Source organism: Branchiostoma lanceolatum, chromosome 11, assembly GCF_035083965.1.
Source record: "Branchiostoma lanceolatum isolate klBraLanc5 chromosome 11, klBraLanc5.hap2, whole genome shotgun sequence".
Lineage (NCBI taxonomy): Eukaryota > Metazoa > Chordata > Leptocardii > Amphioxiformes > Branchiostomatidae > Branchiostoma > Branchiostoma lanceolatum.
In genome coordinates, this window is record NC_089732.1 from 10,968,105 (window position 1) to 10,983,858 (window position 15,754).

Sequence of the window (15,754 nt, forward strand, 5' to 3'; positions counted from 1 at the left end):
AAAGAGGCTCGATGGGCATCACTTCACCACCGGGGAGGGTTGTGTAAAGTGCCTTTCCCAAGTTCACAACATCTGGGTATGGTGAGTATCGAACCCGGGAACTGTTGGTTCTAGTCCAACGCTCTAAATGTTACCCCAAACCGATGCCACAATTGTGTTAAAGAATATTATTAATATTTCCTTTTTTTCCCCTTCCACAGCCCCTGTTCATGTGCCATGGGCTGCAGAAACTTGGCCTGAGTGACAATGAGCTGCTGATGCTCCCGCCGGCCGTGGCCAGCCTGGTCAGTCTGGTGGAACTGGACATCAGTAAGAATGGTAAGACTGGACGGCACGTCTTGTTTGGCCCACTGGGGTTTACACACCATTATAGGCTGGCCTTGATTTACTGGTTTACATGTAGGGATGTCCCTATAGCTCAGCTGGTGGCAGCCTTCTGCTTCCAATTAGTGGGTAATTGGGAGACCCTGATTTAAATCCGGGGAGGGGCATAAGATGGGGGCCCTGTGTTCAAGGAGATGCTACTAACTCCTCCCTGTAGAAATATTCCCTGCTATAAAAACAGCAAGGGAACTTGCTGCCCTACATACATATGTATATATATGTGCCACTATGCACTACAGGGTGACTAACAAGAACTTAATTTACGTGATGGTATGTGTAGCACATTATCTAAAATGATGATATACAGTGTATAGGCATTGAGATGGGAAACATATTATTGGCTAGGCTGTGAAATAAGTTAAGAAGACTAAGTTTGCTGCTGATTTTTTCATTATCTGTAAAATATCTAATGAGCTTTTTTATTACATATCTCTCTAGATCTTTATTCCTATATCTGATAGTTTCAGATTTTTTTTATCGTTGACTCAGACTAGACGTTTGATATAATAATAGTTACTCGACTAGGATTAAGAAATGTTTCAAATGTTTCTCCCCAGGTATAAGAGATCTTCCAGAAAGCATCAAGGCTTGTAAGAACCTTACCTATGTGGAGGCAAGTGTCAACCCACTGGGCAAGTAAGTATGGCAGATGTTTCTTTAAGATGTATTGTTGTTTCTTCAGTGCAGTTCGGTTCAGTTCATCCTCAATGAGGTGATACTATTGTCTCCATAAGTCCCTGTCGAGAAGTTTATCAAAGGTCCCCCTAAGTACCTTCTTAGACATTTTTATACCTCATGTGTCAGTACACTGTTACTTTGTGATATATTCTTGTGACATTCCCTCATCTTACCTGTAACTTTGTATGGTATCTATACACAGCACCAGTTTTTTGGTGTGTCATTCAGCACCAAGGACAGTCTTGTTGATTAGTAGTAACTGTCACAAAAAATATATTAAGAATCTAGCGATTTATGTCCACATAATTTCATTTGTTTTTATGTTGTTACATATTTTGTATCTCTGATACTTTTCAAAATCAATTTAAGATGAATTAATCAATCAATTTAGGTAGAATATCTGCATTGTTTTTAAATCAACTGTAGAATTCTGAAACTAGTGCCAGTAATTGCATGTTTGTTGTAGCAGCAATCTTGGACAGAAATGTACAAAGCCTACTGTAAGCAACCATTTTCCCCATGTTACATGACCAGGCTCCCAGATGGCTTCACCCAGCTGCTCAACCTGACAGAACTGTACCTGAATGACACCTTCATGGATTACCTGCCGGGAAACTTTGGCAGGTAAGGACACACTATGTTGGCTCTTAGACACTTTAAGAAAGAAATCTTGCAAGTCTCAGAGATCAGAACAAGAATACTGGAGGACAATTTGAATCTGACAATATTAGATCCAGGTAGTAGAATGGAGTATGAATTATAACATTTGGCCCCCAGGCATATTTATCTCTCATTTCAGCATTGTTTTTTCTATTCAAGCACTTCAGATATGTTTGTATTGCTTATAAAGGATGCTATCAGCAATGCTTATATGTCACCAAGGAGAAAATTTGAAGAAATAAGACATTTTTTTCCACTTTTTTCAATTGCTGATAGGATAGATGATGCATTGTAAAGAGTCTACAAAATAAGTAAGCCAAATTGACATTTGGACAAACCAGGAGATACATGTACGACACTGAACATGTAATCTGTGTCTCTGGTTGAATGATTGGTTGTACAATGTACTTCCCCCCTAGACTAACCAGGCTGAAGGTACTGGAAGTGAGAGAAAACCACATGAAGACACTTCCCAAGTAAGTTTCTATCTCAGTTCCAACTTCTTTTTGACTTGTGTTCTCTTAGATTTTTATTGTCATTTCTCAATTTTCAGTGTAACAGCTTTGAGAATATATATCAATCGTAATATCCGCATGTTTTTTCAGATCCATCAGTCGACTGATCTTGTTGGAGAGGCTGGACATGGGGAACAATGACTTCTCAGAACTGGTAAGTCATAAATCACATGTTACGGGGGTCTGCCCACCTGTAATTTTCAAAAAAATGTTGGAGATTGCAGAAAAAATTTTTTGGATCAACTGCCTACTTTGTAGTCTGTTTAGACTTGACTCGGTATTTAATCTATAATTAAATATATTGCACTGTGACATATTTACATGTTAGTCACTTTATGATTAACATTTTGAAATGACTATACGCTTGATACCCTTGAGGAGTTACCCTTTAACCATTAACCATTAAACATTTATATTTATTAACTATTTTACATTGTATTTTTTGTAGCCAGAGGTGGTGTGCCACATGTCCAGCCTACAAGAACTCTGGGTAGACAGCAACGCTATTCACACTTTTCCACAGGTATGTACGAATGTCTGAAATGTGGGCTTTTCTATCAAACTGATCAAACCCTTGCTGAAGTTTTAAAGTAATGTTTTATAGATTTATTTGCAATGGAGCAAATACGGATTTTAAACTGGAAAGATAACATTTGCAAGCAAATACATAATGTTTACCTTCACAGGTCTAGCCTAACAAACTTACTGCTCAGTTTATTCTTACTCAGACACATTCATATATATGGTGACCAGGCCCTCCAGCTCTGTCCTTCCACTTGCTACATAATGTAATCAGACATCACAGGCTGTCTGCTACTTTACCAGTAACCATGGTGACAGCATTCTGGTCCAGGTCATTGACCTTATTTGTTTGGAGAAGAAGAAGACACAGGACAAAAACAAAATATTGAATCCCTTCTGTGTAGGTAGACATAAACAAAAGCGCAACATAACAGTTTAGTAAGCTTTTTTTTTATCCACCTCTCAGGCCATAAGGTACTTACAGAGACTTAGCTTCCTGGATGCCTCCAAAAACCAGCTAGAAGACCTCCCAGAAGAAGTGGAACACCTGACCAAAATGACGGACCTTCACCTCTCTACCAACCTCCTTCAGGACCTTCCAGCTGGCATTGGTGAGTACAACATGGCCTGGTTTTCTGTCATCTTAGACAGAGATTCTGGTTCGGTAAAAGGGAAAGGTAGCCCCATAGTCTTTTTGAGGCCGTAGGGGCAGTGGGTTGTTATCCACTGTGTCTAGGGCACATTATTGGAAGGCAGAGCCCAACCCTCTCCTTCCACTGCCTTTTACCTCCCCAACCAAAATCAGGTACCCATTTTTACACCTCAGGGTGATGTGAGGAAAGTCCTGTAAAGTGCCTTTCTCAGGGGCACAATATTGGTGGAATGTTGGAATTCCTGGGTCAAACATCCTAACTGTTAAGCCTTTGAAAATAATGTTGATGTCCTGGTTGATGAAATTGAAAGATTGTGAAAAGAACTTATTGAACTACATGATTGTACACTACATACATAGACTATTTTTCTATAGATTCTATCTAACATGTTCTTCTATGTGTCCAGGTGCATTAACTCAACTGGTGGTATTGAAGGTTGACGACAACCAACTCCTGTCTTTGCCACACTCTATTGGAGGGTGAGTTTGTTTATCATACCCCGGTACAATGTGTGATCAGCCAAGAAACAGTGTAACATCCCTTGACAGCTTGATCGCTTTACTGTTTACAATTATTTCGTTACTCAACTGAATTGCAAAGCTGCGTAGAGGTGCGTTGCTACAGACTTTGAGCCTTAATGAAATAGACTGCACGATTGTATATTTCTAAATTGGGTAACTGACTACATCGTGTCTTACACCATTCATTTCTATATAGGCTTGCTTCGCTGCAAGAACTTGATGTGTCTTACAACGATTTAGAGGTAAGGATTATTTTAATCAAGTTTAATACAGAATCTACTGATCTTTTATCAGACAACTGACTGTGCAATGAATTGTAGTGGAAGGATAATATCAGTTTTAATTCTCTAAAGACTCGAGATTAGCGTTTTAGACGAGGAAGTGACAGTAGCTCCTGATTCTGTCTGGTCCTTTTTGTTTTTAATCACGAGGTTTCATACAGAACCTACTGAGCTCATCTTAAACATTATGACTGTGTGTGATGAATTGTAGTAGAAGGGTTTTAGTTCTCTAGACTATATACTGTGTGTGTGCCTGATAGAGTTCAAAGTTTTTAAAAAAGGTAGTGACAATAACGCAAGTTCACCTCTTGTCCTTTTGTTTAACCTTCTCCCTGCTGCCTAACCCTGTAACCAATAGAGAATGGGGTGCCAAACGGCTACTTCAGTGTGCTAAAGGTTAACATAAAGTAATTTTGTTGCTCGTTCGCTTGTGTACAGCACCTACCACCCACTATAGGACTGTTGCGGAGATTACGAACTCTGATCGCTGACGAGAACTGCCTCATGGAGCTGCCAGCAGAGGTCAGGGTTCTTTGGTCATTACTCATTGAGGCATGTAGACATAAACTACTTAACAGGATCAGGTACAGATTTGGACATAATCCTCTTTATAGTATACCTGGGCCGCAATAACCTTCGAGATGGGTGTTTGGACCGGTCTTTACTTTACGGCCAGGCTTCCCTAGTTCAATTTGAGTGATTCAAACTCGTTTTGAGTGTGGCAGTTGCACTGCTGTCAAAAAGTCGAATACCGGAGGACACAAAATTTTCTCTTCTGGTGCATTTTGCATTGACATTTTTTTTCCAGGTGGGTACGACATAAATAGAATACAACACGGTGTATTCCGTATCCGACCTTTGGGCGATCAAACCCGCAGTCAGGCTGCACTTCCTCAAGTGATAATAAACCGTGTTGTAATGTATTCTATATAATTAGGATCAGGTTTAGGTCCAGACCTGGACATAATCCTCTACACCTGAACCAGAACTGGACCTGAATGTTCCATACTGGTCCCCACCTATAGTATCATGACATTGAAACCTGGAAATGAACTTGAGGTACATGTGTTTGCAGCTGGGCAGCTGTAGCAGTATGACGGTGCTGTCTGTTAGAAGCAACCAGCTGGAGAGACTGCCGGACGAGATTGGCAGGATTCCCAACCTCAAGGTCATTAACGTCAGTGACAACAGGTAACACTGAACAAATCTTAATTTGCATACCTGTGCATGCTAAGGGAGAGTAGAGCAGGAATGTGTTCCAGCTAATACAGACTCTTGTCACGGAGCCTGACGTCTTGCGGGTATTCACTAATCTGCTGGGCGGCCTGGCACACATACCGTCAACATTTCCAGATACAATGTTGGTGGCTATTCACCTTCCTCACTTGCGAAAAAAAATGGCTTGTATCATACTTTTGTAATCGACTTCATCAGTCAGGGCGAAAATTGTGATCGAACACCTGCTCCTTCCTAACCTGATATCAATCAAGCCTCCTGTAACCGCTCACCACCCTGTAACCGATTCATCTTTAATAAAGAATTCTCATGCTTGTCATGCCTAGGCTGGAGTTCCTCCCCTTTAACTTCACCAAGCTGAAGAAGCTGTGGGCTCTGTGGTTGGCCGAGAACCAGTCCAAACCACTCATCCCCCTCCAGTCGGAGTACAACTCCAGCGTACAGGGGAGGGTGCTGACCTGCTACCTGCTACCACAGCAGCAAGGACAGGAGGATGGTGAGACCAGTTTTTTTTGTTTGTTTCAAGGTATCCCCATTTGAAGTGAAGCATGATGCTTTTTCAAGTAGCTAGTGGTAGTTCAATGCGGCTTCGCCACGGCTCGCGTTTTTGGCCAAACACACCGGGCCACCCCTACTCTTCTCGATAAGTGTGTTGGGTTCTTTTACGTGCAGAGGTTTGACGCTTGAAGCTAATGCCTGAAGCTCCCTCATACACGGGGCCGCCGGCTTTATGTCACCATCCGAAATGACGAATGCAATCCCTTACAACATGTCCGAGCTGGAGTCGACACCTAGGATTGAACTCGGGCCCTAGGATCCACGGAATTTGATCCAGATGGCGAAGCAGCGGGATTGTGTTACCGCTTGCACCACGGGGACATGTCGCAATGGTGCCTAAGTATTCATTTGAAATTTACGGAATACATACAAATTTTGCGGAATTCATACAATCCACTACTACACATATTACGGTTTTACCAATAAAAATTTTAATAAATGTTTCTTACTGGTGGATGCAATGAATTCAGTAAAATTTGTAATGTAATCTGAATGTAATGAATTCCATAAAATTCATACAATCCACTACTAAGAAACATGCAAAGTTTTTAGTATGTCTCGGCTGGGGATCAAACTCACGACTCTACCGTATGCAAGGCAAGCACTAGGCCATTGCATAACCTCCAATTATTATGTTTGATAACGCATGGCTTTGTAAAAGTAAGACTTTAGACACCAAGATGTAAATCTCTATTTTTAGATCTGTACATGAGCGACAAAGACAGCTTCCATCCGTCCCTGTGGGAGGAGGAACGCCAGCTCCGCCAGACCATCCAGTTTGACGTGGTGGAGTCACCTGACAGAGAGCCAGTGGTATGTTTATTTGTGTATTATGATACCCTTTAGTAGTATCACGAGTAATCTTCCAGGGTTCATCATAGTCATATAAACATGCAGACTGCAAGATTAAAAGGATTATAAATGTAATCATAACAGAGCATATACAGATAAAAATAAGTATTAACTTAAGTTGCGAACCAGCAGATCGAGAGCCTTTTTGAAGTTGTATGGAGCGGTCAGTGATTTGATGTTGGGTGGAAGAGTGTTCCATACATTGATGGCACGGTAGAGAAAGGTTCCTGTTTGTTTTTGCTTTAGGTAGTGTGAAACTAGGAATTGGATAATTTGGTTGAGTATGCATGGGTTGAATGGACAGGAACAATGGAACTCCAAATGGTTGCTGGTTGAGTAAGACGGTTGCTTGGGAGAAGGTCTGGACTATGTAAAATGGACGAAACTGTTTCAAAGTGACCTCTGATGGCAAGTGGTTGCTTGGCCGGGTTTGACTGACAGTGTACGTATTTTTCAGGAAAGCAGCCTGCGTCGTTGCCCCACCCCCCACAGTCGAGAGCTGCGCAGTATGAAGTGTAAACTGCTGGTGGAGGACAGCGGGGTGGAGACGCCCCCCAGCGAGGTGGTCAGCACCACCAGTAGTCAGGTCGCTCCGGACGTCAGACGACCGTCGGAAGTACGGGTCAAGGAGGCCAAGCTGTCCAAACCACGATCACCACAGACATCACCTCTCCTGAGAGAGAGACATCTCCTCTTCAAAGCTGATAAGGTAAACAATATTGGAGGGAATGATGATTTGTGACAAAAACTTTTAAGTAATATTTTTTGTCAAAATAGTTAAGGCCTTCTTTACCTTTTGTGAAGTGCAGTTCATAACTTGAACCACTACTTTTCATCATTTATTGGTTGATATATGATGTAAAGTAATATTTTGCCTGCCAATTTTTGGTAGTTTGTCAGCTACCTTCCTTATGGCTGTTATGCTACATCCTACCACTAGGTGGAGCTGCAGCAAGAATGTGGGCCCAAAACGTGACTATACTTTGTCTGTACAAGTCTATACTTTGTTCCCTCCTAGGAAAAGCAGCAATGAGACAATGTCACAGTGATATTTTGCCTGCCAACAATTAAGTAGTTGATCAGCCACCTTCCTTATGGCTGTTAATGCTACATCCCACCACAAGGGGGCGCTGCAGCAAGCATGTGGTCCTAAAGTGACTGTACGTTTTGTACATTGTTCCCTCCCAGGAGAAGCAGCAACGAGACAATGGCACAGTGATATTTCGCCTGCCTACAGTTGGTAGTTGGTTAGCTATCTTCCTTGTGGCTGTAATGCTACATCCCTCCACTAAGGGGGCACTGCAGCAAGCATGTGGTCCAAAAGTGACTGTACATTGTTCCCTCCCAGGAGAAGCAGCAACGAGACAAAGCTCGGATGCGGCGGCGCAGCGGCAGCAGCAGTATGGGGAGCGAAGATGAAGTCAGTCCTTTGGGCAAGAGGACTGTTAGTGTAAGTTTGGCGCAATATTGTGGTGAAAAATTTTGGATCATTTCATCCTTTAGAAGGGATGTTAAGCTGTTGGTCTCATGTAAGGGGAGACTTATGCCCTAAACCTCTACACATTTAACAGCTCTAATGTTGATATTGCCTGAAGCTCTCTCGTATAGGAGGCAATCATTTTCATGTCCCAATCTGACACACTGTCTTGCTAATCAAAAGCCTTTTAAGAAAATAGATACATGTATTTGAAGAATGGTCATTACTGGTAATAGTTAATGTCAGACATTAACGATACTGTGTGCCAATGTGTACATGTACCTTCAATCCTGCCACAAAATCTGAGTGGTCCACTGCAGGATGGAACTAAAAAATACAATATTCAAATGCTTCAACTTAGTATCTAACATCTACTAACATAATTCAACCAGGGTACGCAATTCTGCCACCCTGAAAAGATATGTCCATAACAGATCTCCAAACCAACGTCCCCCAGTTTAATGCACTCACATGTACCGGCAGATTTCTGTAACCTGGCGGATTAATGTTAATGGAGGTTACATGTACATTGACAGGATGCAGCCTTCCTGCCACAAAATCTGAACGGCCCCCTGCAGTGCAAGGAGAAGCACGCGGAGACTGCTCCCGTCAGGTACCAGGAACGTGCAGTAGACGTGCCGGATCACGTGCTCCGAACACAACAGGTACTTGTTCATTATCTACTGATAAATTTATAATGTATTGGTTTGTCTGTGAGAGACATACAGCCAGATCTGTCCAGCTAACCAATGGCAGCATGGCTATTACAAAGGACTAGCCCTGGGACATGATCAGTTTGCAAATTACGCTCAGTCCAAAACATATACAGTCAAACCTGCCTATAGCGGTCACTCAAGGGACTGGCCAAAATCGACCGCTATGGACAGGTGGCCGCTCTATAGAAACGGTTGATTTTGACCACGAGCAATAAGTGCCACACTAAGAAACATTTATTCACATACTATACATGTACAGTGTACAGTCAAACTTGGTCTACCGACCACTTCCACAAGACGACGATCGGCTCAAGATCTTGAAGATGACTGATTTCGGTCGGTCTCGATTTTTCCACAAGCATATTATTTAAGTCCAAGTCGATCCATCGATCCGCCCCCAAACCGGAGCACATGCGACTTAAAATGTTGCCGAAGACAACCGTGTCATTTTCAATTGCGCGGTGACATTATTTATCGGGAAAAAATTGCGGAATATCACGGTAAAATCAGCCTGTTTGGGTTGGATTCCTTGACGGTGTGGGAAAAACAAAATGGTGCTTGAGGTCATAGGGTCATTGGGATAGTCTACTGTAATGTAGGTGTGGGGTATGATTTTACTCTATATTAAATAGTACAATATGTAAACTTATTTCGTCAAAGAAGTTCTTTGAATGAAGAGAACACACAAACAAAGAATTGATGACTTTAAAACCTTTTTGTAGAGGATGAAAGGCGTCCGTATAATTTATAATAAAGTGCTCGCCCATGCTACTACTAGTGAAGTAACCCAAGTAAACAAAGCGTCGGCAACATGTACCGCGCGCAAGAGACTCTTTGTCTGCAAATTTCTGGCGTCTTAGCGGTTTTGGAAATTCAAAACCCTCACCAGGGGCCAAATAAAACCATAGGCAACATTTTCATGGGTAATACTGCATGCTATAAAAAAATATAATGACAATATTTTTCTGCCGAGATTTGGAAGAAATCTTGCGGCGACCATGAGCCGCGACCGTTATCGGCAGTGTTTCCAGACCCGTGGGACCGAAAACCGTGTGGCCGCGACCGCGTTGGACAGTGACCGCTATAGACGAATTCTTAATGCTTACGTCAATGGGAAAAATCCAAGGGACCGACAAAAAGTGACCACTATGGGCAGGTGGCCGCTATGCAAAGGTGGCCGCTAATACAGGTTTGACTGTACCTTAAATCTTGAAATGTTTGCAGTGGTTATGAAACTGCGTGTCTTGTATTTCTACTGGACAACAGTATTGTTTAAACCACAAACTTTAAACACTACAAGAACCTCCTTTCTCCTCCAACCTCAAAATCAAGTCTATGCAAAAATAAAAGAATTTACAGTACAATAAGCTAAGAACACAACAGGTGCAGGTACAGAGATGGAGCATGCCAGAAACTATCTATGATAAGAGTTCTGTTTTTTCTTAATCTCACGAACAAGAGTTTTTCCTTCTCACTGTATCCTGTCACAACACACAAAAATGAAAAAGTCTTACAAATGGAATAAAGTGGAATTATTTGCAGGTGCTTTGACTAATAGTCTATGGTCGCAGAAATGGTCACTTGCTATTATAACTGACTTTCCTGGTACATCTCCCAACTGTAACACATACATTGTACTTTGTTCAACTCCAGGTAATCTCAGCAGCTCCCCCATCCTCAGACTTCCCCCCCAGCGACTACTCCCAGATGGCGGGCAGAATGTACGCGGTCCAGCGAGGAGAGAGAGTCAAAGAAAACCGGAAGAGCGCTCCCGTGGAGCAGCTCCTGGAGGACTCTACCGCGCCGGGAAACTTGGAGGACGGTAAAATCTTCTCCTCCACACCGGACTTGTACAGACACTCTCCTCCCTCTCAGCCCACAGCTGGGGCGGACCAGAATGTCCCCCAGCCCTCTCAGCCATCTACAGCACAACAGGAACAGTTCCCAACCACAACAGCCGCATCTAAAGGCGACAGGACAATGCCCAGAAGCATCTCACAGGGGATCCAAACACAGCAGTATGGCACTCTCCCCATCATGAGCAAGTCAGAGAGCACCAAGGACTTCTCGTCGCACGAGTTCGTGTCGTCCACCCCGCCGTCCCAGCAGCTGTTGGTGACCACAGCCCCCAGTGTCTTAGCACAGCGGTCGCCCGCGCCCAAAGTCCGGCCACAACCCCCACCCAGATCCATCCTTCTGAGTACCGAACAGGTCAACAAGCTACCCAACAGCCAGTCCAAGAGCGAAGAGCTCTCCAAGTCTGTCGTCGGCGACTCGAGCAAGAACACGCCTCCTCCCGACGTGATTTTGTCGGACAGTGCGGTGACGAGAAGTGGAAAGGCTGGGACGAACGCCGCAGGTAAAAACACCAACGTCAGCCGACTTCAGGATGACGCCCTCCCCACTACGCTATCCCAGGGGCAGCCAGTTTCTACAGCATCTCATACACTAGAGAGGCTTGTTCAGCCCGTGAGCATCTCCGAGGCGCCCATCAGTCCTGGGAACTTCCAGTCCATGACTCTGCAGAGACCACGTCCGTCTGTCCCTCCTTCTTATCAGCAAAGTCTTCGTTACTCACAACTGGCCAAACTGGGCTTCCAACCAGGTGAGCTGACAGAAATGGCTCATGCTGAGAACAAATGCATGGATGAAGGGGTGCATGAAAACTTCTATTAACTCCTGATAGATCTAAGTGGATTAAAGTATCATACACTTACCCATCATTTGGACATGACCTATTTGATCTGGTGCATGTGATCTTGATTTGTCGGCAAACGCTTTTCACTAATAATTTGAAAGTAAAACTTCCAAAATTCAATTTTGAATAAAAATGTTGATGTTGATACCAGTACTAACAATGATATGGGGATGATTGAAAGTAACTGAAGTCATCTTTCAGTATCAAGTTGTTGTCAAGTTGATAGATTGTTGTGTTGATCCCTGCCCTGTAGGAAAGAGTGCATTCCGTCTACAGCACAGTAAACTACAGGATGATACCAATGCCCCTCCCTCTATCAAGGACCCCGCAGTCAGCAGTTACAGTAAACAGCCTCCACCAACCACCAGTCCTCCTTCATCCCCAAACAGGTAACTAACATCCGGTATGATTGGTGCAACTCATGCTCAATAAAATATGATGCATTCAGGGTTCTCAACAGCGTAAGGAGCATCTTAGGGTGGCAAAGCCTCATGGCAAGCTCTGCAAGTGAGAAGGTGAGGGCCACAGGCCCTAGTATTATAGGGGGTCCTTGGGTGTCTTCCCATGGAAATTTTTAAACGTATAACCCTCAGAAAGACTATTTCCTGCATTTCAAGGGCCGTTTTTTTATACCTTTGTTATAAAAACAACAGAAAAGCCCTCTATGCTGGTTGAAACACAATCATTGTTGTGGCCCAAATCACAGTGTAGGAGATACAAATCACAGCATAGGGAATCCAATCCACAACGTAGGAGCCCCCTTCTCTTTACTGCGATGGTGAGAAACCTAGATTGCATACTGGCATGTTTTGTGAACTGTAAGTGTGTGCTGTGAGTGAGAGTTAGTAAGGGAGGGAGGGAGAGAAAGTTTGTTAAGGACGATCAATCATGCTAAGAAACCTGAGCCTCTTGCATTAAAAAAAAATCTTAAGTTATCTTCTAAGAGAACCTGTAGGTCAGTAATTTCACGATCTCTTCCTTATTTCATCAGAACAATTGCAGGGGTGCAGCATGAAACTATGGCTGAGAAAACAAGTACAACCACGCCAACAACAACTACAACTGGTGGCCATCGCGTGGTAGTGAACTTGGAGTTGACACCAGACGGGAGAGGTACATCTCAGATTCCACCGGAGGAAACGCAGCACCAAAAAAACGCAGTCGAGCCATTGGCGAAGGAGCCTGAGGAGTCAGATGACTGGAGACACACACTTCTGAAGCAGATCGAAAATAGTATCATGCAGGCCAGGGAGGCCGGTTATCCGGTAAACAGTTCAGATGGTGAGTCGGATATCGAGAAACAGGGTAAGGAAGAGAAAAGTAAAGAGCTCTACGCTAGTTCAGAGGTACAGGAGGGAGTGGTTGATGTTAAGGGACAGGCAGCCACTCCCGAAAGTCTAGCTGAGGACAATGTGGACTCGAAAGAGAAACAAAACTACGGTTACGACGGAGATACAGAAAGTAATCACGACGAGCAGTCGGTGGATCCGACGAACGCTGCGCAACCGGTCCAGCCGTCGGATCCAAAGTTTGCCACGACGTTCAAACAGAGGTTAGCGTACTGGCAAACCACCTCGACCGGACAGCCCCTCGAGGGAAGAGAAGAGGATCGAAAGGTCCAGCCTGGCTCGATGCACATCCCACCCACCTTTTCTACTTTCAAAAGGGTCAGCACCCGGCCGTTTTCATACCTGGACACTGTTGAACACGAGGGGACGGACACGTACGCAGGAGGACAGGTGCCGCTATGCGCTGCAGCTACTCTACCCAGACCTACCCCCACCTACACTCAGAGTCAGGGGAACCTGGCAGCACAGCCACGGCCCAGGCAGCAGCCCATGGCCAGTAGACCAGGTACATGGACATGCATGTATCCACAGTAGACAGTCCTTTCCATTAACCCTTATCCATCATTCATGAGGACATGAAACGGAAAATGCAAAGCAGTCGACTGAGGAGAAGCATGCCACTTTCTTTGGTAGCTAGAAGTGCAATACATCCTTGGCTCAGCTCGCATTTTCAGCCAAGCACACGAGGTCACCCCTGCTCTCTGGATAAAGACATGAAAGAAACCTAAAAACCGTCTGTATGCCAAAATGGATTGGGTGTAGGTTCTAACACTAATGGTGTAGAGAACTAAAGTAGTGCTAAATACATGACGTACAAGTATAGCTTGGTTCATGGCTAAAATATGCAACGTACATGTATTTGACCACCTAGAACTTGTTCTTTTTTATAAAAAAAACTGGCATCGCTCCAAACTTGTAATAACGACAACTTGGTGTTACAGGAACAGGGAAGCGGCCCCCCACCCCTCCGACCCGGGTCAGCAGTGTTCTGACCTCCTCCGTCCAAAGTTTACCAGTGTCCACCACCTCTACCTTACAGAAGAGTAGTACTAGTGGTCAGCCTCGCCCAAAGTCAACATCTAACAACTATGTATGTATAGTCATCCCATATGTTAGGTGATGATAAGAGTAGAAGTATTAGTGCTGTAAGTTTTTAATGATATGTATGTAAGTTGAAACAGAAGGCTCTGCTTGAAAACATGAATATGAAAACAGTATGGTAATCACACCATTATGTTAAATTAAGTTGAGCACAGTTCTCCTACCTTCCTTCTTTCACTCAGTAGAATTCTTATAAGATACACTATCTGTGTGCTCTTCTTCCTTGATAATGAAACCTGAAGACAAGTATTGCCTTTGTTGACAGTTGACGGTGACTATCGAAAAGAAACCAGGTTTAGGATTCAGCATTGCAGGAGGGATTGGATCATGTGGCAACCCTTACAATCCTGAAGATACTGTAAGTTATGTTATGAATATGATGTGTTCATGATCTGCTAATGTCTGAAGCAAAATGTCTGATTTGTTGGAAAATACATACTGTTGACTCATAAGCACTGTTGATAGATTAATTACGCTCACTCATGGTTTGGTTTATTGTCTTTTCTTTAAGTAACAATATGAACATTTTCTATGTTAATTGGCATGATATGATTTCTCTTTCACAGTAGGTTAAGACAGTAGTAGTTCCCAGTATTTGAAAGTTTTTGTTTGATAAAGAAGTTTGATATTAGGTCTTTTACATTGTGTATTAGTCATTTTAGTAAAGAAATTGACCAAAGGAAAGATGGTTGTACAGATTTGCATATATGCATCAGCTGGTAAAAAAAAGTCAAATGTTAATCCAATTTGCTTGCCACTCAAATCACTAGAAGTAGTAAGCCTTTTGATGCTTCACTATTCTATGCTTAATGTAAGTCCATCTCTTTCAGGGAATTTTTGTAACCAAAATCCTACCTGGAGGGCCAGCTGATGGTAAATTGTCACCAGGAGACAAGATATTACAGGTAAACCCTCCCACATAACTACATGTCTCTGTCCTTGGTACTAAACCCTCCCCTCTTAACCACATGTCTCTGTCCATGGTACTAATCCCTCCACACATAACCACATGTCTCTGTCCTTAGTACTAAACACTCCATACATAACCACATGTCTCTGTCCTTGGTACTAAACCCTCCTTCCATAACCACATGTCTCTGTCCTTGGTACTAAACACTCCCCACATAACCACATGTCTCTGTCCTTGGTACTAAACCCTCCCCACATAACCACAAGTCTCTGTCCTTGGTACTAAACCCTCCCCACATAACCACATGTCTCTGTCCTTGGTACTAAACCCTCCCCATATAACCACATGACTCTGTCCTTGGTACTAAACACTGCCCACATAACCACATGTCTCTGTCCTTGGTACTAAACACTCCACACATAACCACATGTCTCTGTCCTTGGTACTAAACCCTCCCCCACATAACCACATGTCTCTGTCCTTGGTACTAAACCCTCCCCATATAACCACATGTCTCTGTCCTTGGTACTAAACACTGCCCACATAACCACATGTCTCTGTCCTTGATACTAAACACTCCAAACATAACAACTGTCTCTGTCCTTGGTACCAATTTTTCTGCTGTCACAGTGTCTGGTATGAG

At 43.4% G+C, this 15,754-nt stretch overlaps 1 protein-coding gene across 4 annotated transcripts in view; it reads left to right on the forward strand.

The window, feature by feature from the left end:
- Nucleotides 1-15,754, forward strand: part of LOC136445426 (erbin-like) — a 38,574-nt gene that overhangs the window by 18,003 nt on the left and 4,817 nt on the right. Inside the window, exons 3-24 of one of the 4 annotated variants that reach the window (XM_066443434.1) lie at nt 201-318; nt 942-1,020; nt 1,597-1,686; nt 2,142-2,198; nt 2,328-2,391; nt 2,686-2,760; nt 3,226-3,370; nt 3,819-3,891; nt 4,130-4,175; nt 4,653-4,736; nt 5,290-5,405; nt 5,777-5,946; nt 6,709-6,821; nt 7,318-7,569; nt 8,209-8,310; nt 8,874-9,002; nt 10,707-11,658; nt 12,005-12,140; nt 12,743-13,605; nt 14,042-14,190; nt 14,467-14,559; nt 15,032-15,106. In XM_066443434.1, coding sequence (XP_066299531.1) covers nt 201-318; nt 942-1,020; nt 1,597-1,686; nt 2,142-2,198; nt 2,328-2,391; nt 2,686-2,760; nt 3,226-3,370; nt 3,819-3,891; nt 4,130-4,175; nt 4,653-4,736; nt 5,290-5,405; nt 5,777-5,946; nt 6,709-6,821; nt 7,318-7,569; nt 8,209-8,310; nt 8,874-9,002; nt 10,707-11,658; nt 12,005-12,140; nt 12,743-13,605; nt 14,042-14,190; nt 14,467-14,559; nt 15,032-15,106 — 3,981 coding nt within the window. Of the gene's footprint in view, nt 1-200; nt 319-941; nt 1,021-1,596; nt 1,687-2,141; nt 2,199-2,327; nt 2,392-2,685; nt 2,761-3,225; nt 3,371-3,818; nt 3,892-4,129; nt 4,176-4,652; nt 4,737-5,289; nt 5,406-5,776; nt 5,947-6,708; nt 6,822-7,317; nt 7,570-8,208; nt 8,311-8,873; nt 9,003-10,706; nt 11,659-12,004; nt 12,141-12,742; nt 13,606-14,041; nt 14,191-14,466; nt 14,560-15,031; nt 15,107-15,754 lie in introns of those variants that run through there. The other 3 variants (XM_066443435.1, XM_066443436.1, XM_066443437.1) reach the window with 3 other exon arrangements.